Raw genomic sequence first — 25,285 nt, 5'->3', positions numbered from 1 at the left:
CCCCTTCGTTTTCAAAAATAGATGCAATTTAAGCCGCTAATTCGGCAGCAGAAAGGGGAATCCTCTTTCATTATTTTCCCCAACTCTGATATGCGAAATTTAAGTCAAATCCTCAACTGCGAACTCCAAAGATTGTGAAATATAAATAATAAAAATGCTAATGTATTGTATATTTATAAATTTTAATCCTACGTATTCTACAATTTTAATACTTTATTTTCTTCTGTGCAGAATGGCGAATTTTTATTTTTATTTCATACTCGTCCCATTTTGTCCGATGAAATTATTCCTTTTTAATTAGCATGAGTCTGCTATCAGTACTAACAAACTTGGAACCCTTAAAATACCAAAAAATAAATATTTGTGAGAGGAAATTTCAGTAAGAAATATAAATATATCGAATTTTTATTTTTATTTCACGCCCACCCCATTTTGTCCGATGAAATTATTCCTTTTAAATTAGTACGAATCTCATATCAGTACCAACAAAATTGGGACTCTGGAAATACCAGAAAATAAATATTTTTGGATAGGAAATTTCACCAAGAAGATCTCCAACAATTTTTCCTAATTGCTCGCGAGTTAGACTCGGTGTCTAAGGAATCAACTGTCACGTAAAGGAGCAATAAATTGCAGCGACTTCCCTGACAGGCTAACGAGGGTGGAATTCAAAAAAGTTGGTCAACGGATCGATCAAAATTTAGAGGATATACTCGGGTTGTCTCGTCACGAGCATTACAGCTTCACAGCAAATCTTGATTAACCTCCTTCGTCTTCGTCTCGGCAAAGTTCCCGAGTTCCGAAGTGCTGTGACGGAGGAGCGTAACATCCATTTTCATCCCTCAATGACGTGCGTCTTGTTCAAGCCGACCATCGTTCCCTCGGTTGTAGAGTGTCACGCGTTAAATTCCATCAGGAGTGACGTTTCCGTGGTAATATTCAATGACTGGCGATGATTAAACCGCTGTTACGATTTTTCCAACTGTCGAGAACAGAGGGAACTCGGACGCGAGAAATATGGGAAAAATTGCTCGATAAATAGGAGATTAAGGTCGCTGCAATATGTGTCGCGAATATATTCGTCGATTTCCCTTCGATTGGAATATCGAATATTTCCTTTTAGAATAAATTATTTACCGGGGATTCCACTGCTGTTTCAGCGGAAATTCTCCTCGCGAAATCTGGATACCGACGAAAATTCATTTTGTCCAAACCGCGAAAGAATTATATATAATTTGCACGATTCATATTTCTTTTAAAAATGAGAACCATCGAATTTAGTCACCATCATAGATTACAAATTTATATTCCCTCCACCGATTCCAGAAAATTATAAAATTCCCCAACCACTTTATTATTTATATTTCAAGTAATTGACATACTGTTACCGCCATAGCAAACCTGAAATTAAATTCAGATTGTAACGAGAATAAAAATATTTTGCAGAATAAACTCGTAAAGGGGGTATCGAAATTGTCCGACGTTCGCATGGTTGCCATTCCGAAACGGTACGCGCGTTTTATATAAAATTTACGCCATAGTATCAAAGAACCTTTTTCTTTGGAATGCACTTTGTTTCGCGCCGATCGCATTTTCCGTCGTCGAGAAATCGTCGTTTAAATTGTGATCCGATTCTCTGATATCTGCTATCTCCGTCCTCGTCGCACACTCGGACCTCTCTCTCTCGCGCGCCGCCCGCTGACCTACCCCACGCTTGACCAGCGTGAGCTGGCCAATGACAGACACTGAGTCAGCGCTTTTTTCACTATTTCTACTTGACATACGCATTTTCTGGAATACATATAGGTCACTGGAATCGAACTCCCATGTGCATTTTAAATGGCACCTTTGAAGTCGTATAGCTTCGAAATCGATTGAAATATTCGCTCGAAACAAAATTCGCTATAAAGAGCATACTTTCCTCTGTTCTCGAAGGTAACGTCCAATATTCCTATCGGCTGCGTCTTTAGCCGGAATTTCAGCGAACGTCGAGGCGTATCAAAAAAGGATTTATTAATTTTATTCAATTGATTTGCATGCTTAAATTATCAATGCTAAGTAATCGAGTAATAAATTAATGTTTGCGTTTAATTTATGTAATGGCATCTGCATAAAAGACAGAAAATTAAACTTCGTTCGATTGAAGAGTACAATTACGAGCATCATTAATAATTAATGCGGATGATATAATACGCTATAGTCTCATGATTCTATTGGCACTGCAATACTTGATCAATAATTAAGTGAAATTGACACTTCGATAGACGTTGGATATGAAATGAGGCAAGAATAAAATTATCCCAACGAATAGCTCGTATTTATCCATTTCATAATGATCGGGTTTTGGTCGAAATACTTTGATCAGTCGGATTTTATTCGAAATTCTTTATTTATAGTGGTTATTGGTTTATTTAATGGTTTCGTTATCCTTGCGCGATTGTCTATGGCGAATAAATCGTCGGCAACTATATCCGATTTCACTTCCTGATACAAACTATGTGAAATATGTGGACGTGCAGACAATGGCCGTTCAAGGTTCTAGCGACATGTGCCGTTGTCGAACAATCACACGTTCACTGAGGCATCCATTGTAGTTACTTGTTTTATAGGTCGTTTCAATGACCATTGTGCATCACGCTATTTACAGAGGAATTGTTCAAAGTCGGTAACCAGGTCCCGAAGTAAAAATTACACGTGTTCCCGCGATTAGTATCGATTACTTCGGGGGCATCCTGCGATTTTGTCCACTCGATGTTTTTTCCATTTTTATTAATATTTCTTCTTTTTTTCACAATATCGCGGGTGAAAAATAGCGTTGTTTTCTGTACGAAGTAATAACGCGTGTCATTGTTTTTAATCAAATATTTTGATGGATGCATTTCACCGCTGCAAAAGAAAACTGGTAACGCGTACACGGGAAATGCGACGTTCATTTGTAGTAATTCAACATTTCACTTATCGTTCCTTTCTTTTTCCCGGATGTTTTATTTCGTGGATTTGGTTTTATGAGCGTGAATGCGAGTGTACGAATTCTAGTGATGGCACGAATGTAGATATGTATATAGGAATAATAGAGATTCAGTGCGAAGGAACACTTAGGCCCGTCTAGCTTGTGACGAGGCAATAGATAGTAATGTAGGATTCGGATTGAATGTTTAACCCATTGCATCCAAGCGCGGAATATTCCGCGAACCCGCGACTGCCTACTATCACCGAGCGCGGAATATTCCGCGAACCCGCGACTGTCTACTATCACCGAGCGCGGAATATTCTATTCATAAAATAATATTTATTTCTTTCCTTTTTCATAAAAAAATGTAAAATGCGATGTTTGCGATGTAACAGCTAACAATTCCTACCATATATACACCACCACCAAATTCGTATCTCTACAATAGTATTAACAGAAATTTCACCACACATACCTAATCGTTGTAATCTTTTTGTGACGCGTGTACGTCATAATTTGTAATAAATATATAATTGTTAAACAGCAAACTTGCATATTTATCAGAAACAGAAAGAAATAAAAATGCTCTGATTATGAGAGTTAGGAGCCGCAATGGCAGCTGTTTGATATCAGAAGCATCGAATTGAAGCTTACTTTTGTACTATGAGAACTTTCGTATAATTGTAATTGTCTAACGCAATGCGAATTCCTTTCAGGATCTCAGCGCCGTTTCAAGTAGCTGCCGTGGCGCTGGTGCTCGCCGCCACAATTTCAGCTATAATTGGACATTGTTATTCGGATCATAGAACTCTGGTCGCCTGCGGATTGTTTCTCCTCAGCGGTAAGCATTAATACCGAATCACGAGCGAACAAAAACCGAGTTAGCCATTCGCTAAATTCCGCCATGTTCTTTCACTCGTGACAAGAAACTTCGGTCTAGAACTGATAAAAGCTTCGAGCTTGAGAGCTTTGAGTCTACAGTCACCCGTCTCCGTCGTCGCCAAGATCGTTGGAAAATATTTCCAACCATTCCAAAGCTTTTCCTCTTCGAGGAAAAAGAAAAGGCTAGACGCAGAGGGAGAGAGATAGGGAAAAACTAGATCCGCGCGAAATTGTAAAATAAGCAGGAGAACCGGGCGATCTGCTCGACCCAAAAAGTACATTTCATACTTAACGCTATCTCCGAGGTTTATAAAGAGGAATGTCAGCCGGGCCGAGTGCCATAAAGTCTGGTAAAAAGTGCGCTGTGGTACAGAGGTCGCTTCTAATCAGCGATGATCCGGCAAAAAATCGTCCGTGGGAGACATGTCTGGTTGGACGTGGCGTGATTAACACGGTGGACGCTTTCAGAGCCGGAAAGAAACGATAAAGAGGCGGAAAAAGGGGGCGATTTTTGAAAGCTGACGAGTCGTTTGTTCGCTGGTCACGTATCGAGTCAGTGGACTCCTTTCTTTCTATTTCACCGTCTTTCCTCCGGTCTTCTCTTTTTCTCGCCCCTTCGCGTCTTGTCCCTCACGCGAGCCGAGCACCACCGGCGGTGTATCAACCGCACTTTTTCCCTGTTGAAAAGCTAACAATGTGATCCTCGGGTCCTCGGAACTCTGCTGGCACGCGGGGTTCACGCGTGAACAATTCATGGATCATCTCGGAATCACGTATACCGACCGTGTTCTGTTCTCCAGGGTAAGTTCGTATTCCTGACAGCGGCTACTTAATATTCCGAGGCCGCTTTTCGCGGGAGATGTATCGTTTTATTAAATAAAATGTTTACGCAACTGGAGGGTCGCTGGGTTTTTGCGGCGAAAAGGATAGCTCGGTTATTCGGGTTTTATTCTTTTTTGGTAGGATCGCGTGAAAATTGTTTCCCTTGGATAAAAGAAGCTAGTTCTATTCGACAAAAATTATTAAATCATTATATTATTGTTATTATTATTTTATTTATAAACGGACCGTAGTCCATTGACATAACATTTCACATATAAAAGAAAAGCAAACAAATTATACATAATATAACACCGAAGGAACGTGCTTATAAACGCTTTGTTCAGGAGGAATAGCTTTAATCTATAATCATCCGTAATTGCCTTTTGAAAGTTTGTAAAGACCCACAAAAAAATCGATACGATTATAAAGAGCGTTCGAGTCGGTAATAATACGATAAATTGGATTAATTAATCCATATGTAGATCTGGACATATGTATACGAAAATCTGCTCTAGATCTCGATACACGTTCTGGCACATAGAAATTAATTTGCGTAAGAAGAGAGGAGCGATCAATGCGATTATTAATTAAATTAAAGATAAAACTATGGTCAGCTATTCTTCTTCGCGCAGAACATGTTTCCAGGTTGACAGTATTTAATATCGCGGAGTAATCATGATCAAAAATTGATATTGGGTTATTTAGCTTATATGCACGAAACCTGAGAAATTTATGCTGCGCTCTATCGATCACGATTTCGTGATTAAAGCTTTTCGACGAATTTCGATATTCCGTAGAGATTTATACCTTCCTAGAGAATTCTAACTGATGAGTCCACTAACAGGCCCAGGATGAAACGCATCCCTTCCTTTTCCTTTCATTCCTTCTAGCACCTTCTAGCTATGTCGAGGATACCTAAGATCAACTAACTTCAACAACAGTGGGGACCCCCCACACTCTCTCAACTAATTCTTTCTATCGCGCACATAGCACTCACGGTATAAAATATTTTATCAACAACGACGTTCAATTTTTCCCAACGAATCGCTTAATTCGATAGCAAGAGTCAGCGAAATCCTCGAACTTATTCCCGCCTTTCTAAGAAACAACTTGCCCCTTTCAAACGGGTCCAGAGCGAAAATTCGTCTGGCTGTCGAAAACCAGATTTCGAAACTTCATTTTCTCACAGAGACTCCAGTGCACGACGATTCCCAACTTCGTTACGTTTCGTTACCGCGAAACGGAGTTCTTGGCCCCCATTGGTCCACGATTTCTCTGATACCGTTCCATATACTCCACTGCGGAATGATACAACACGCTGTCGCGGACTTCTGATTCGATGCACGTCCTCGGTGCTCAGCAACAGTTTTGGCGTGGCAGTCTTCCATGCTTTCCGTTCGTTACACACATTCCCGTGAAAAATTCCCGCTGTTTTACCTCTCGAACGGTAATTCAAAATAACGAAGATATTCTGCTTTCGAAATCATCCATCAGAGTCACAATCGCTTGTCAAATAGATTCCATTTACTGTATTAAAATATGTCGAAATAAATTTTTAAATTCCTTTAAAAAATTGACGAATTCTTACATTAGGTAAATACGTATATAAATGTGCGCTGTGTACGAGTTAAAAGGTTCTACAATTCTACGATTCTACATCCAAGCGCGGAATATTCCGCGAGCCGCGACAGTCTACTATCACCATGCGCGGAATATTCCGCGAGACCGCGACTCTAGTATCAATGAGCGTGGAATATTCTATTTATAAAATAATATTTGTTTCTTTCCTTTTTCATAAAAATATTCTACAATTCATCGTGAACAAAATACATACATAGTATTTTCCAGCCACATTTCTTATATTATTAACTCCGTTTCTAGAATTCTCGGTTTCATTCTACGCTTTTCCTCTGATTTTTATTCAATTCACGCTATAAGATTGCTATATATTACCCTTGTTCGTCTCTTATTGGAATACGATTCAATTATATGATCTCCGAAAAGCTTTAATCACGAAATCATGATCGAGAGAGCGCAGCATAAATTTCTCAGGTTTTGTGCATTCTTCTCGTAGTTTCATATTCCTGTTATTTCCTTCCACCCTTGTTATTCCTAAATTCCTCGTTATCCATGTAAGACGAGCTATTCTGTTTATCTTTACATCAATCGTCGTTCGTCTTTAATTTACCGGCATTTTTATTTTTGCCATTTTCGTCGCTGATTTACCGTCTTCGAACTCCGTCCTCTCTTCCAATTGATCTTTCAGCATAGATTCACTGTTTCCTATTATCCTTTGTTCAACCTCCACCAATTATTGGTAGTAACTCTCTTAACCTAATTACCCTGGATACCTTTCATTCCAACTGCTTCTCTGTGCTCATTATCTTTCCAATTTGCCAGACTCTGCGTCCTCACCTCCGCCACCCTCCTCCATTGGGAACCCCATAGCTCTGGCTCCGGATTAAATATTCACGTGATTAAAAATACCCAGTCGATCGTGAGGAGCGGAATGAAATACGAGAAAAGCCGCGAGCCTGTATCGAGAGACTTTTCCACTCGAGCAAAATCGAGTGCGTGGGCGCAGAGCGGAGGAACGAATGAAAATCGAGCAAAAGGCTACCCTGGGAAAGTCTGATGCCTCTGTACGCGCGACGGATGAGCCAGGGTGGATGGAGTGGCTGGATTAAAAATCGCTCGGATGGGATCGTCGTTCGACCGGAAGGATAAAACGCGACGTCCCTCTGCCTTCGACTTCCGACCAAATAATTCGACCATCGTCTGCCGGGCTGTAATTAGCGACCAGTTTATCGAGTCCCGACTCGATACGAGAGGGAAACTCCACTTCCGCTTGGTAACTGCGAGCTGGGTGTCTTTATAACTTTAGCTCGGACTTTTTACGGGCTTGAAATTAAATCGTCTGGAATTTTCATCGAATTTTACGCAATTTTGGATGAAGGCTGAAATTATGATCGATGATTCATAGGATAAAAGTGGTCTTTGGTTATTATTCGAATTATTTTTAGTCGTAATTGGTACTTTAAGTTTGGTCGTGGTAGAACTCATGTCCGACGAGAAATTAACAAAAATTAAAATTAAATTGAATTATTCTACTTCTTCCTTTGCTCAATTTGACGTGTTAGTGAAAATTTGGTCACAAAATTTGAGGTGAAATGGCTGTTGATCAATAAGTCAGAAAAAGTACCGAAATTTATGATTTTGATAAGTATTGAAAAATTGTGTAACTGATGACAGTAGCACTTTCATATTCCCCTTTTTGGATTACTTCATTCCTACAATTTCGAGTAAGGATTTACCAGTTGAACAGAGAGTAATTAATTTTATTTGTTCACTCTTCGATTCCTTTTTATTCTCTGCCTGTAATTTAACTGCGGAGCAAATTAAAGTTATTCCCGTTAAAATTGAAGCCCGTTTTATAATATCGAATTTAACTTTCCCATAACCACATATTTAATTTTCTCTCAAATATTATATTTGTACAAAAATCACTTGTACGTTTATTTATACATAAATCAAGATATTGTGCAGTTAAAACCAGTAATTAGTCTATCTGCGCGTTTAATCACCGATATTAAAATGTAATTATTCCTTTCTTTCTTCACGAGTGTGATTATCGAGCAAATATACGTAAATTAATTTGTTAACCCTCTGCACTCAGTGATTTTCTCGTTACAGGAAAATAGCAATTCGAAGAATTTCTGCCATAAAGTCAACGACATTTCTAAAACGGTAAATAAGAGATCATATGCAAATTAAGACGTAGAATTATTTTACTTCGATATTCCACTTATCGTTGGCTAATCGTAAATTCGATATATTAATTAACATCCATCTTTAGAATCTGATTAAATGGCGACTGAGAGGCGCCTCTCAAGTACAAAGGGTTAATCTACATAACAAGAATACTAATAAATATAAATCGAGTAACCCAAATTTCAAATGACTCTTTTACAATGAATAAAATTTTCTATTTCATTTTTACAAATATTAAAAATATTATAACGCTTTAACATTAAAGTCAAGAATACTCGTTTCAGATATTATACAGACAGACTACTGCTTCCATCGAAATTAACGCTGATATGCATCCACATAGAAACCTGATTACGCCGAACCTATCTATCACCATTATGCACTACGATTATTATCACTCGTGTTTAGTAATCATCATTTATTACTGTTAGGTTCCGCGTCAGTCCCAGCAGAATATTCCTCCTTCGCAAATATCATCGCAGCATAAACACCGATTCGTATTCGCGGCTCAAACGTTTCGCCTGCAAAAATAGAGAGGGAGAAAAGTTAAAAGCAAAAATGGAAACTAAAACGAGGCAAAAATAAAATAAAATAAAAAGATAAATAAATATCAACGGAATGACAGGAAACAGCTGAAAATCGAAGGGAAACGACAAGTGCAGCATGGAGACGGTTGGAATTGAGAATAATGCTTGGTAGCATGGTCGATAACGGGAGAAACGTCAGAAATTGAACGATCTTACATTGTTGTCGTGGCTGTGAGAATTTGTCGGCGGCGTATCAACAACGAAACATTTGTTCCCGTTCATGCCGGGACATAGGGCCGCGATGATGAAGTCATGCAGAACACACCAGTGGATCCATTCCCTCCGTTTTCCCGCCGGTTCTTTCTCTTATTTTCGAGTCGCGCGGCAGCCGGATTTCGCGGAAAGCCGGGGTACGCTTCGCGTCGTGAATTCGCGGATATAAGCACGCGGAAAGCTCGCCAATTTTATGCCGGCGGCGTTCTAGGAATACGCGTATACGGGGCGTGTGTATATATAAATTTCGCTGAAATCCGGCGTTATTTCTAGCCAACGAAATTTTAATCGAAATGTAAAAGCCCTCGACGGGAAAACGCTCCGCCCGAGCCGTGAATGTTTAACTCGTGTTAGCGTACCGATGTTTCAGGGCTTTACTCAATTTTGCCATTGGGGGGATTAATCATTTGAAAATACGGACGAGCAGTTTCTTCGCATTCCAGGGTTTTTCAGTTTCACGTTCTCTACGTTATTTCCCAGCTTTTTAAAATATAGTAATAGATTATATTTAAATATAGTATATCGGTAATAATAATTAAAGCTCGATGATGGAAGTCAATTGTGTATTAGGGGTGTTTGAATTATGTTAACGTGACTTTTTGATTTTTGAAAAGGCAGTCATGTGTATGAATTATTATAATAATTCAGTGGTGATTGAAAACCAATAGTACATATCGACCTAACCCGATTAATTAATTATTCAATTTTATCATTGGTGGGATTAATCGTTTGAAAATACGGACGAGCAGTTTCTTTGGCTTCCAAGGTATTTTATTTTCATGCTTCCTACGTTATTTTTCAGTTTTTTAAAATATGGTATGACTATATTTAAATATAGTATATCGTTAATAATAATTGACCCTTTGCACTCGACGATTTCTTGACTAAAGAAGGATACAGATTAAAAAATTTTCTGAAATAAAGCTGATGATATTTTTTGAGCAGCAAATAACAAATTCTATAATAATTGACACGCAGAATTATTTAATTTCGATACCTTACACACTGTTACATTATTTTAAATTTGATATATCAATTAATATCGAGCTTCGAAATTTTATCAAATGGCGACTGAAGGGCGCCTCTCGAGTGCTAAGGGTTAAAGCTCGATGATGGAAATTAACAGTATAATTGGGGTGTTTGAATTGTGTTAATGTGACTTTTTGATTTTTGAGAAGGCAGTCATGTGTATGAATTATTATAATAATTCAGTAGTGATTAAAAACCAGTTGTACGTATCGATCTAATTTAATTAATTAATTACTCAATTTTGTCTTTGGAGTGACTAATCGTTTAAAAATACTGAAATACTCGACTTTTTCTTATAATCGGAATGTACTTTTTAATCCCATAGTTTGATCAACCCTGAATATATAATTCCTATATATATAACTAAATATGGACAATATTAATTTTGCTAACAGCAGCATGAGAGACATCGAAAGTCTGGGACCATTCGTTTTGAATCGATTTGAATCTATTATTTGCACTCCCCTGGAACCATCGTGAAGATTGGACATCTGTCGATAAGTCTTCTCAAATAAATTTTAACCTACCATATTTCGAATATCAATATAATTATTAACACGAGTATTCGATGAATTTCTATACTCTTTAACCCAAAATTCCAACATTTCTAACTCATAATATACTGGTTCAACAAATCTAACGAAAGTGGAATATTGCACTCTACACTTCATTAACATTACGAGTACATTGACAGTACCCAGTTTATTATATAATTTTATTCTCAAACGCCGGAAAATAAATTCACATTTACAAATTTTTTCTCCCCAAAACGAATTTCCATCGAATTTCGAAAAGCTTCCTACACCGAAAAGTTATCACGATTACTGTCCTCCCGATTGAATTGTGAGGTATTATTAACAATCCCTGCACAAAATCGTTCCTTCACACCCCATCTATTAATCCAAGTCTAAACCCGAATCCTCAAATCAAAAGCTGCTCTCCGCAATAGCCTCCTCGTCCATTTTCCTTGGACTAAAATTTCTATCCAACTAATTTCTTTTATGCCGCAGCAACATGCACACCCATTCCCCGAATTTCATCGAAAATCCGACCTCAAAGCTACGTCCGTTTCTCGGATACGAACCAATCAAAATGCAAACTAGCCCATTCCGCCTTACAAAACCGGCTCATCCTGCGCAACCCTCGAATTAAACGGAACAACAATTAACCCGGTCGCCGGGTTATCGTTGTCCAATTTTCGATCGCTGCAAACAAAGTGCAGGCAGGTTACAAAGACAGGACACGGCTCGCTGTCGAAGCTCCCGTTTTCATTTCGCGCGTTCCTCTCTTCGTTCCCGTATTCGTGTAATCGCGCTCGGTAAAAGCGGTGGAAGCCGGAAGTTCTTCGTGGAAGGCTGGTAATTACGTGTCGGGGAACAGGTCGGCCATCGCGAAGGGAAGAAAAAGATGGACACGAGAGATAGTCGGGCGGAGAGAGAGAGCGGGAGAGTGAGAGCGCGGCCGAAACTCGAAAGCGAAGGATCCGTCTGATTTATATCGAGCTTTACTACTGGACCTCGATCTCGTCTCCCGGTTTTCGAGGGGTCGCAATCCTCTCGCAGCTCGTGGAATCTGGATCAGAAATTTCTTTGGAATCCACGGGAATTCTCCGCTTGATCGATGTCCCTTATTTCGCGCTCGGAATTGTGATTCATGTCTCTCTGAGAGAGACCATTCGATCGCGGGTTTATTACTTAAATTTCGTCCCCGCGAGCGCAGACGCCTTGATTCCGACGGTTGTTCTAGACGATCCGGCCAGGGAGATTTTATGGGGCGACTGGTGGAACGACTAAACGAAGATGGAGGTTTCGAATCGATATAGTTCTCAACGATTCGGGAATTCAGAGATTCCGAGTTTCCTTGATTTCGACCGTTGTTTCAGACGACCCGCTCAGTGAGATTTTTATTATTATTATCATTTTATTTAATATTTTATTTAAGAGGATCGCTTGGTTGTTCAGGTTTTCTGTCCTTTTTGGTAGGATCGCATGAAAATTGTTTCCTTTGGATAAAAGTGGTTAGTTCCATTCGAGGGAGGCTTCGACAAAAATTATTGAATTATTATATTATTGTTATTATTATTTTAGTCATAAACGGACCGTAATCTATTAACATAAAATTTCACATATAAAAGAAAAGCAAACAAATTATACATAATATAACACCGAAGGAACGTGCTTATAAACGCTTTGTTCAGGAGGAATTACTTTAATCGATAATCATTCGTAATTGCCTTTTGAAATTTTGTAAAGACCCATAAAAAAATCGATACGATTATAAAGAGCGTTTGAGTCGGTAATAATACGATAAATTGGATTAATTAATCCATATGTAGATCTGGACATATGTATACGAAAACCTGCTCTAGATCTCGATACACGTTCTGGCACATAGAAATTAATTTGCGTAAGAAGAGAGGAGCGATCAATGCGATTATTAATTAAATTAAAGATAAAACTATGGTCAGCTATTCTTCTTCGCGCAGACAATGTTTCCAGGTTGACAGTATTTAATATCGCGGGGTAATCATGATCAAAAATTGATATTGGGTTATTTAGCTTATATGCACGAAACCTGAGAAATTTATGCTGCGCTCTCTCGATCGTGATTTCGTGATTAAAGCTTTTCGCAGATCGTATAATCGAAGCGTATTCCAGTAATGGACGAACAAGTGTAATATATAGCAATCTTATAGCGTGAATTGAACGAAAATTAGGGGAAAACCGTGGAATAAAGCCGAGATTTCTAGAAGCGGAGTTAACGATATAAGAAATTTTATGAGGTCACTGGTGGAACGGTGAAACAAAGCTGGAGAAACTAGTTTTGAATTGATATATTTTTCAACAATTTGGAGACAGTCTTCGTGTTCTCTCGGATTTGCTGGGAAGCAAATGAGAATTGGTAATGGTTTGTTTCTGGGATGGAATGGAAAATTTAGCGGAATTGGTTTGTTCTATAAAAGCAGGCTGATCTGGTGGTAATCTATCAGTTCTCGATGAACCGTGGTACTGTACACATTGAGAATCGAGGCAATGTTTAGTGTCCTGGAACGAGTACTCTCGTAAGTCGTTCCTCGCAGTGGTTATCAAAGTATTTCTTATTTCTCTTTTTTGCTATTGTACACATTTTTATTTTCCTTTATTTTTCTAATTATACTCCACTCACGCTGATTGTCCTGGGATTTTTATTTTTAATTTTTCCTTTTAATTTTTCCATTTAATTTGTACATATCGTCCACCGTTCCTCTATTTTTTATTTCATTATTCGAATTCCTTTTTTCATATTTTCAGCTTGCGTGTGCTGCCCATTTTTTCTATTTCTACTGCTTTAGTTTATTTTCCCATAGTTTCTACTTTTCCACGTTTTCCTTTATACCTGCTACTCTATCCTTGCTATATCTATACGTCTTCTGTGTTTATCTTTATTCCTGCTATCGTAACCTTGCTATATGTTTCATGCTTACGTTTATTCCTATCCTAAAACATTTTTCTTCCAGCCGGTTTTTCTCTAATTTCTTCCCTCCGTTAGTCTTTCCTTTTCAGACCTCTAATTTTCCTACTCCCATGGCCCCAAATAATATTTATTCTTCTCGCTATGTCTACGTATCATCCGCGTTTAAATTTCTTTTTACCCTCCTTGTACCAACATATTTTTCCGCCTCTGCTATCCTTCCTCTAATTTTTCAGCTTCATCTGACTTTCTGCTTTATTTCCTTGCTCTTTTTCCTAATTTTCCGCTGATCCTTACTACCTCACAGTCTCTACCTTGCTGTATCTATATTTGCACTTACTGCTACCTATCTTTGTTCCGATTCTTCATAACAAAGGTACATTTATTAATAGTAACATTTCTACAGTGGATACTCGCGTATGGAATAAAGTAAAGTAACGACAGAAAATAACTAGAAGGGTCTTGGAGTGAACGCGTGTCAGCTACTTTGCTGTGTGAATCGAACTGTAAACTATAAAGGAAAAAGGTACTTACAACGTTACAACGTCACGGTCCTTTTTCTTGTGGCACTCGCTATAGCTCTCTCGCCATCTTGCCTTTGTCGTCCATCGTTGCCCTGCAACGATATTCTACTATAATTTTGCTCTAATTTCCTGGTTTTATCTCTTAACCCTTTGACTGCCACGTCAAAATCACATATTTCCCTCAGAACGCCACGAGAGTGCATCGCTGATGTGCAATGCGAGATTTGTTCTAATATGTTCTTAATGTTCCAATAAAAATTTTTAATCGTTCAATGGGGCACTTTTTACTTCCAAGTATCTTCTAATTAATGGTTATATTCAAAATGCACTAACTGACAATTTTCATTCAACATTCTTTAATACAGTTGTTAAAGGGGTTATAACGCAAAGGAATAGTAGTCAGTGAAAAGTGTGGAAAAACTGTATAGATCTTTATTGAACGGACTAGAACGGTTAGAACTGGCCTGTTTAGGATCACGGAGGTCACAAGTCTTCAGAAAACTGGGGACAAAGGACAAAACGTAGGGGAAGGGATTTTCCCCCACACAGCTAGGATGTAGAGTTTACTTTACTATTTAATTTTACTATGTAGCGGAAGGATAAGGAGATAGGGTTAGTGGTCCAGGAGACTTTCTTCAGCAAAGGTCTTTATTTTACTGGCGGTCCTTCGGCTCGAGAATGTTCGACACCCCTCGACCGATCGTCTCGCCATTGATGGGTTCAAGTGTTTTAGGCGTAAACAGTCGGAGACGCTGTCTGTCGCCTGACTGTTTACATCGTCTATTCTAAGATCGCTTACAACTACAACAATAGTTTAAGTAGTTCAAGCGTTCACCAATGACCATTGTGGCGTCACAGGAGAAACCATGGCCGGTCATATATGACCAACGTGGCAGTCAAAGTGTCGATTCTAATTCCTCCTTCTTCTAATTCTTCAATCTCTTTGTTCTTAACCAATTTTCCAACGCAACTTATCTTCCACGACAATTCTCCCTTCGTATCTCTTCACACACGCGATCTCTCGCCAGAAATTGCCAAAAGCTATTCGCAACGCGATAATTTCGAACGGACAGGTGTTGGGACGGCGTCTGGTGCGTGTTGGGGATTGACTTTGCGAAATGAAAACAGGTACCCGAAGCGACGTGGCTTTTGTCCGCGTTCTGGGCCCCGTAGCCGAGCAGACGTGACGTTTTATTGGCGAAATCGATAGCGATACAATATCGCGAAACTCCCTTACGCTCTGCCGTGCCGAAAAAGTTCTTCTCCACGAACATCAAAGGCGAGGTTGGAAACAGAGAGAGAGAGAGAGAGAGAGAGAGAGGCCTCCCGGTGGAAAGCAATACGAGCTCGATTTTCTCGACCTCAATAATACGAAGCACGAAGCAATCGGTTTCCCTGTGCCACGCGATATATCGCGTGAACCGTGTCGCCGGCAAAGAATTTATTTGTTGCCACGATTCCCGCAATTTGGACGGCACGCCAGGCCAGTGTGCCGTTAGTTTTATTGGTTAAGAACGTGCTGAACTTTCGGCGAATTTCTTGAGCCCCTGTCGTTACGTTGTCATACCACGCTGAACGAAGATTCAGTGGTTGCAATAAGGGTTGCGGGTGGGTGGTGCTTTCTGACATTCTACGACCGCCACTGAGTTACGAGGTTGCGAGTTAATGGTAATTGGGTTTGTGATTTGTATGGTTTATGTGATCCTTGGCGAGATAAGTCGGGGAGAGCTGAGAGATTGTCGTGTTTACTGTTATCTTGCAATTTAGGAATTGTATTTAAATTTAATTATTTTTAAGTTTCGAATATAATTCTTTTTTTCCAGGAAAATTTAATAATTTCCACGTAAGCAATTTGAAAATAAATCCACATGACCAAATTGAATTTTGTAAATAGATCTAAGGAGACAGGTTTAAGTAGAATAGGTCCGAAATTGGTCAAACGTAGTGAATTATATTTTATATATATATGTATTTTTTAGAATTTTGCGAATTGTCATTTCGAATGATTGCTCAATTTCCAGAAATTGTCTCTTTTCTGGAAAATGACGTCAAAGTCCAGGAATTCGTTCATGAATTTTTTGAGCCTCTAACCTGTCTCTTCTCTTCTCTCTCTCTCATATCTCTATCCTTTAATATCTATGCGAATATATAGAAATATAGGATTGTAAAGATTAGTAATTTTTATACTTTACATTCTTCCACTTCTTCTTCGATACTGCTATATTTTATATATTTTATATATATTTTTTCTTGGAATTTTGCGTCATTTCGAATGATTGCTCAATTTCCAGGAATTTTCTCTCTTCTGGAAAATGAGATCAAAGTCCAGGAATTCGTTCTTGAATTTTTTAAGTCCCTAACTCGTATCTTCTCTTCTCTCTCCCTCTCTCCTATCTATATCTCATATCTCTATCCCTTAATATCCATGTGAATATGAATAAATACAGGATTGTAAGGATTATTAATTTTTATACTTTACATTCTTCCACTTCTTCTTCGATACTGCTATATTTCTCCCACCAGACGATTACTTTCAGCCATCTTGTTCATCCTCTAGTTCTCCTACAAACAAAATAACTTTATTTAGTAGAAGAGGTAGAAGTATCTGCGAAACAAGTTTGTTAATTAACACCAAAAGTGAGCACGAAACTTCTACTTTTGCGTTAAATAACTATAATGAAAATATACGAATATTTCCTATATCCTCGTTTCACTTTAAAGTATATATATATAAAACTTGTGAAATAATAATACGCGGAGAAGCTTCTGAAATTACAGCCAGGAATGAAAATTACACCCTTGAAATAATATTCCGGAGAAAGTAGAGGAAAATGGAATAAAATGTGGGCGAATTATAAATGAATAAAAGTTGCAGCTTATGATCGATTACTTGATACTTGGCAAGAGATAGGGACGCAATGATGAGCTGCGAGATCTAAGAAGTTACCTACTACTTCAAACTACGCGATAACTACTTAATACTTATCGATAAGACGTCTTTTCCGCTTTCTTTCTTAATCCGCTTCAACTTGCTCCAAGTTCCTGGAACTCTTCCCATGAAACTTCAAAATGATTACGTCTAAAGTAAAGACAAACAAAATTAAACGATCAAGAAGTTTGCAGCGGAATGGAAGGAAAGGAAGCATATCACGAAACGATAAAGAAACTCTGCCTTTACACTCGTCGACCTGTAGAAATACTCGATTCGCGAACAGAATTGTCGCTTTATCGAATAAATTCCAGTTAACGTAAATTTAAAGAAAAGCGAAGCATTATTGTAAAATATCACCAGGAAGGCTGAGAAAAATGAGAAGAAAATTGAACGTTAAAGAATTCTACCGGATAAATTCTGTGCCAGAAAATTTTAATCTAATGGAACGGAAACAGTAAATACATTAAAATTTGTATAATAGGAAATTTTAATAACAGAAATTTAATAAGAAACAATTTGAATAATTGCATTGGAAGAAGGAATAGCGATTATAATACAAAGTTAGCTGGTCAAACGTTGATCCGAGAGCTAAAGAAATAGTTAAGTACTGTTAAATTACAAGGGATTGCTAAAATTGAGATAGGAGTTAAAGCGAGATTGTCGAAATGGAGGGAACTGAATGAAAAGTAACGAAGTGACGTTGGAAATATAGAGGAAGGCGTAGAATAATGGGAGGAATGAGGGACAAGAAAGGGAAATTACAGAATTCAAAGGGAGGAGGGAGGAGGTAATAGAAATTGAAAGGAAGTGGGAAATCAGAGTGAAGAGATGAACTGGCGACAAAAATTAAAATATAAGCGTTGGAGCTTTGAACAGACGGTGGGATAATGTTTGGATCGGGAAGGAGAAGGGTAATAAAGGAATAAAGGTGAAAGAGAAGGTAATGGAACGATAACAGAAATTCATAGAAAGGGGCTGAAAGTTTGATAGAATTTGAGAAGATGATATTGAAATAATAGAAATTGAAGCTAAGGGCTTAAGGATGTTAGACGTTGCAGGGGTGGGAGGAGTAAAATGACGAAAACGAGAAAGACGGAAAACGAATCATGGGAATGAAAAGGAAAATTGCACGGTAATGATGAAAATCGAAGAAGGGGTAGTGGAATAATATATAGAATCGAGATAGGGATGACGACGAATAAGACTTCTGCGTAACTTACAATTTTCCTACACACCTTCCTATATAGATTACTTCATAAGACCTTTGCATATCGTAATTTGCATATTTATTAGTCGATTTCTAAATTTTACAGTCTCGAATATTTATATATTATTGTCTAATATTATTTATTATATAATATTATCATAATATATTTAATTATAATATTAATTATATTATTATAAAATTATTTATTATTTATTATTATTTATTATCTACCCGATTGTCGTATATTTATTACAAAACTGAATAAAATACTTTTGCAAATTCATAAAAATAATTGATTGATTTCATTAATTTTTCCATTTCTTATCCACCAACTTTATGTAATAATTTTGTATATATTTAAAATTATTAAATTTGTTAAATAAAATAATTTATAATGTTTATTTTTCTTTTTTATCGTTTTACATAAAAGGTTCGAATTTTTGTATCTGAATTTTATGAAAAATGGTAGGTGTACAATTAGGTTTTATTTTATCTATGCAGTTGATGAAACTAGGAATAATTTAATAGATTTTGACTGCAATTATCACGCATTATAATTACGTGCCGTTTTCTGCATCGAGTATAATTATTATCATTGTCGAGCGCGATATAATAATTGGGTATCAAATATGTTCGAAAGTTTTCGTAGTAAATCAAGTTTCACGTTTCGTTGGAAACCGTTAAATGATTTCCATGGGTGAAATGGGAAACGAAATTGAATTACAAAATTACATTTTATATACGAAAATAACCTCTACTTAATTAGACCCTGTATTATTCATTTTAACTTGTCATTTGCATTCTCGTTTATTTCGCCATTTGAGGATAAATTATTTCCTCCGCTGCGAAATATTTTAATTTTCGTAAAGCATGAATGTCATTTATTGGAAAGGATCTGAATACGTAATATAGTAGTAAATACTAATAACGCTGGTCAAATTTTCGCAAAACCATTGAAAAATATCGCGATATTATTTTTAATATTATCTGCATTTGTTTCGTATTATATAACTTTTATTACTTTCTCTGTTTACCTTGTTGTCCCCCCAATTCCCACCGTTTCATATTTATTCTTCTTTCGTTTCCAAGATGAATTTTCCATCGACGAGTTATCTCGTCGCACCTGATTAATGGATCGAGGAATCGCTTTTCTTATTTTCTGAACCCTTTTCGTAATATTTCTCGTAACTCAACATTTCCCCTAATCTTATTACTAGGCTTATTAATCATTTTGGCTCCCATAACTGCTTCATCCTGTGGTAGTGGTTGTCGTAGAATGTGTGGTATGATTGTGAGGAATATTTGTGTGGAAGAATGTGTGTGTGACAAATATGACAGAGAGTCGTGAAAAAACAATCAGTAGCTGAATGACAGTCATTACAAATAAACGTTGTGTATGAAACAGTTCTCGAGAGATTATATCGCAGTTGGAAGCGAATTTATTTTACGAGATTTAGTCATAATTTATGTTGTGCTGTTATTGCGTTCAATAAATATTCTTATTAGTTTATCCATTTACTCACACATCCTTACCACTTTTCCCACTCTTAACCATCCCTATTGATACCTTCAATTTCTCAATTTACCTAATATCTTTATTCTCTAATTAATAACATTTAATAATACAAATTGATAATACAATTAATAATACAAAATATACACCCAACGTTTCCCCTAATCTCCACTGTCCATATTAATCATCTCACCCTCGCTAACTGTTTCACACTTTCCTCTCCTCCCTCCTCACTCGCCTCGCTAACGTCTCGCTAATTACTCTTATTAAGTCCCTAATTACCGATTTCTCTCGTCAACCTTTCATAATTCCCGTCTAACAAGCCCCAAATTTATCATTCGCCTGTCAAGCCTATAGTCCTCGAAGCCTATAGCCCCGTGGCACCCCCTTCCCGTGGTATTCTAACCTACAACCAAGCGGCAGTTGTTCGCGATTCCTGCAGTCGGATCCCGCTGCCAGGAATTAAAGGCGAATTATATTCATCCCCCGCATTTCACCACGCGAATCCGTCAACCGAGCACACTGGCACAGCGCTAAATGCCCCGGCGAATAAACGGTGGAAATTATCTGCAACGACTCAAGTAATAACGTTTAACTGTGCTGCCGTGGCGAAAGAGGGCGGAAAGGGCTGCGCGCTGCGGAATTATAAATTGTTGGGGCATAGTTGTAATTGTTTCGTTTCCGTGGAAGGGGTGGCCCAGACGCGAAGCTGGCCGCAGTTCAACCCCCACGTCGGCGCGAACGCGTCGCTTCGAACCCTCGTGGAAACGCCACTGTCTGTCGACCGGATGATTATTCTCCCTTCGGAGAATACACCGAGACGAAGTTCGTGGATCCTTGAACGGATGACGGCCGGTTACCTTTGGGAAAAATGTTTTCGAGGATGTTTCTCGTGCCGCGAGGATAAATGAACCGCCAGAGGGGTACGTGGAATTTTGTAAATGGGAATTTTATTTAATTTCTAGAGAAAAGTGAGACGAATGAAACGCGACGAGGACCAGAGAAGAATGAAAAATTGGGAAAGACGTAAGAGGAAAAATAAGATCGTCTAATGTTGATTTATTAAAAATAGCCATAGTATTGTTTAAACTCTTCTATCCTAGATATTGTCGGAAGAATTGTAAAATTAATAACCTGGACAGTGGATAATAAATAAAACGCGGAGAAAATTATTTAATAGGAAAATATGCCACGTAATATTTTATTAAAAAATGTCGGATATAAAATGGAACGTCGAGAATTGCAGAGGATTTAATTTCCTCGAAATTTCAGGAAATTTGGTTGCAGGAGATTAACTCATTTTCAGAAACTTTCACATCCCCAGTACTATAATTACAATAAAAATAATACTAAAAAGCTAACAAATTATTTCTGTCAAAATATCTTATAGAAAGAAAACAAGAAAAAATTGTAAAAACTGGGTTCTTAAAATAATGAAAATATATTATATTAAATTGTGATATAAATTACTTGATGCAATATATAATGAAAGAACCGCAAGACTGCGACCACGTTTCCACCCTCCTCGCACCCTCGACCACTCCCTTTCTGCTACTAATTAACAGAACGAACATATCACTGGAACGATTAGTTATACGTAGAGAGAATTATCTTTTATGAAATTAGGATTGTTTACCCATGATTTTCATTATCCTGGAGTTGCATAGAGCGACGAGGCCGCGTTCGACGAAGGTGAGGAAATGAGTCGAATTACATAAACTTGCGGGGCAAAAGGCAGGAACGGAAAATCGAATGCAACGAGATCGAGGATTCTAACGATAATCGGAAGCAGATTGTCGGGGAACGAAACGGAACAGTCGGTTAAGTGGTCTGGCTGTGTCCGAGAACGCTTCGTCGACCACGCTGGATGCCCATGGTCGGCTGGAAATGCTTAGTCAGTCGACACGAGAAATTATAGGTTGGGAACAGGCAGGCAGGAAAGCCATGAATTCTCCGTGAAAGCAAATACCACTCGTGAACGTTGTTAAACATTAAATTTCACGAAAATGTTGACGGAAATGAACCTGTTGTCTATTCTCTTGGAAACACCCCCTTTAATCATTCGCTTGAAATTAATTTCAACGTTGCTCGTCCTTCGTCTTAATTACCATTCATTGCACGTTTTCTCATTCGTTCAATTCTTTTCTCTCTTTGCTTCCATTATTTTGTTTTTTTAATGAAAAAATCGACAGAAATAAATTTTTTATACATTAGTTATAATTACTATTAATTATGCATTTTCTAATTTATCTGTTTTTATTTTATATATTTCTCATTCATTCAATTCTTTTCTCTGTCTGTTTCCATTATTTTGATTTTTAATGAAAGGATTGACAGAAATAAATTTTATATACATTAGTTGTAATTACTATTAATTATGCATTTTCTAATTTATCTGTTTTTATTTTATATATTTCTCATTCGTTCAATTCTTTTCTCTGTCTGTTTCCATTATTTTGATTTTTAATGAAAGGATTGACAGAAATAAATTTTATATACATTAGTTGTAATTACTATTAATTATGCATTTTCTAATTTATCTGTTTTTATTTTATATATTTCTCATTCGTTCAATTCTTTTCTCTGTCTGTTTCCATTATTTTGATTTTTTAATGAAAGGATTGACAGAAATAAATTTGTTATACACTCTTTTGAAACCACCCCTTTTAATTGCTCGCATGAAGTTAATTTTGATATTGCTCATGTTTCATTTTAATTGCTATTGATTACATATTTTCTAATTTATCTATTTCTCATTCGTTCAATTCTTTTCTTCTTTTGTTTAGATTATTTTAATTTTTTTAATGGGATTACTCTTTTGAAGGAATAGCAGCATTTCGTTGGTTTCGGTATTATTCGAAGCTTTGTCTGCGATTTTTCTTTGCGATTCAGTGAAAATAACACAGTGTTGTTTAAAAGCTATTATTTTAATAATTGTACTATTTTCGTGAATTTTTTGGGAGATGTAGCTGCACTCGTGAACGTTGTCGAACGATAAATTTCGCGAAAATGTCGGCAGATATCGATCAGTTGTGCATTCCCTTGGGAACATCCCTGTCTCTCGTTTAATCTCTCTCGTGATCTTTGTCACTCTGACATCTTTAATTTTAATTACAATTAATTCCGTATCTTTTAAACCAACTCCTATTTTCTTCCTCCTTATTTCCTACTTATTTATTTATTCGTAGAATTTTTGCGATAAAATAATTCTCCAACAGTAATATCAGGATGCTGTCAATTCTGCTATTATTTCAAGCTTGATCCACGACCTATTTCCAGCATCCGGGAAAAAGTCAAAATGAAACATAGCTGGTTAAAAACGCACCAATACATTCGATAACCGATAACAAACACAGCAGTAAATAATTATTCTCACATTACAACGATATACTCATGCTCTCGTGATACCTAAATTCCCAAAATACCCAATTATCATCACAATTTATAGGAACTCTCTCAAAAATATTTTACCTCAATTTATTCTCCAAAATCTTTAGAAAATCGATTTACTTAGATTCAATATAAAATCTGTAGATGTCACTACTCGAATTCGAGGTGAGGGGGTGAAAGGACTGGACAACAGAGGTTCAGAATTAATTTCGCTGACACCCAAGGCCTAATGATTTTAATTAACACGTGCATCGACGGAGAAGATGTTTCGTTTCCTCGGCGGTTCAACCCGAACCCACGGGGTTGAGTTAAACGCAAGCCTTTATTGTACACGCGTGTACGTGTGCTTGGTATAAAGTCGTGTGCGAGTCGAGGTTAATGTACCAAGAAGCGCATTACCGGCAGTGCTTACCATGAGGGAACGGTGAAGAACGAGTAGGGCAAAACCACCGGTTACTTACTATTACGCGAAACGAACAACGAAACTTCCTTTCCCGAGATCGATCGAGAAGAAAGTTGTTCCCTGTCTCCGCCATTTGGACCCTCGATATTTATGGGATTGACGTGAAGTTTATTATTCGTCTGGATCTTATGTCTTGCGTATATCATACGATGATTTTTTAATTTGTCGCAGCACTTTTATATGTTATAATATTTTTCTTTCATAGTTCGTTTAATCGTTATTATATTTTTCTTTCATAGTTCGTTTAATCGTTATTATATTTTTCTTTCATAGTTCCTTTAATCGTTATTATATTTTTCTTTCATAGTTCCTTTAATCGTTATTATATTTTTCTTTCATAGTTCCTTTAATCGTTTCTTGTCTCCACCATTTGTCCCCTCTATATTTATGTGATTGACGTAAAGTTTATTATGTTTAATCGTTTCTTGTCTCCACCATTTGTCCCCTCTATATTTATGTGATTGACGTAAAGTTTATTATTCATCTGGATCATATGTCTTGCGTGTATCTTAAGATGATTCTTTAATTTGTTGCAATAATTTTGTATATTATTATATTTTTCTTTCATAGTTCGTTTAATCGTTTCTTGTCTCTACCATTTGTCCCCTCGATATTTATAGGATCGACGTAAAGTTTATTATTCGTCTAGATTTTGTGTCATACGTATGTCTTAAGATGATTTTTTAATTTGTTGCAATAATTTTGCATGTTATTATATTTTTCTTTCATAGTTCGTTTAATCGTAGTCGATATAAATTTATTAAAAGTTGACGTTGATACTTCTGATTTTAAATGAAAATATTCCTCGTGCGAAATTGAGTAAATATAATTTTAAATTATGCAAGATAAATTTGGGAATAATTGGATTCCCGACTAACCCGATTATGATTTAAGTATTGTAATTTATTCGATCAATTCAGGAATCGTGATTCGAATAGAGATTTCGATATCTTAGTATCGTGTGTGTTAATTGATAGTAATTAAATCGCGATTGACGATGGAAAAATTGGATTAATCCGCACTGATTTTCAGCTTTCGTGGACAGAGGTATCGGATACCCGGGATGTCCGTCGATGGAAGTAATATCCTAATCTCATGATATTAGGTTATTCGATCTCGACAAGCGTTTAGTCGAAATATCGTTGGAAAATTTTTGATAAAATTTGTGAAAATGTATAAACGTTGTTTCCCTGTATACTCCATGCAAATTTTACTATGTATGTCATTTTGTTCGCAGACCAAACTTATTGTTAGTACACCAAATTTTTTCCCATTTTTATTTTCCCTTCAACGACGAATAATATTATTTTCACTGGAAATAAATTAATTTAAGAAATCATCATCACTGTAGTGTGACAATATAGGAGAAAAATTTTGTATATATATATAAGTGCCTATAATTATGAAAGTGGTCTAAATCATCGACTTAAGAGGATTTTATTATTATTAATTTATAATTATAATTATTTTTATAATTTATAATTATTTTATTATTTTATTATTTATTTCATGTTGCATTCATTTATATTACGATAAAATATATTTACTTTCT

The 25,285-nt window shown here is 36.9% G+C and overlaps 1 protein-coding gene across 1 annotated transcript in view; it reads left to right on the top strand.

Annotated features, from left to right (window-relative positions):
* The first annotated feature begins 3,649 nt into the window (after positions 1-3,649).
* Positions 3,650-25,285, top strand: part of LOC108550833 (uncharacterized) — a 73,594-nt gene continuing 51,958 nt past the window's right edge. The window contains exon 1 of the mRNA XM_017904717.1: positions 3,650-3,791. Coding sequence (XP_017760206.1) covers positions 3,650-3,791 — 142 coding nt within the window. The remainder of the gene's footprint in view (positions 3,792-25,285) is intronic.

Source organism: Eufriesea mexicana, unplaced genomic scaffold (assembly GCF_001483705.2).
Source record: "Eufriesea mexicana isolate 0111107269 unplaced genomic scaffold, ASM148370v2 scaffold4744748303, whole genome shotgun sequence".
Classification (NCBI taxonomy): Eukaryota; Metazoa; Arthropoda; class Insecta; order Hymenoptera; family Apidae; genus Eufriesea; species Eufriesea mexicana.
This window is presented reverse-complemented; position numbering and strand designations above follow the sequence as displayed.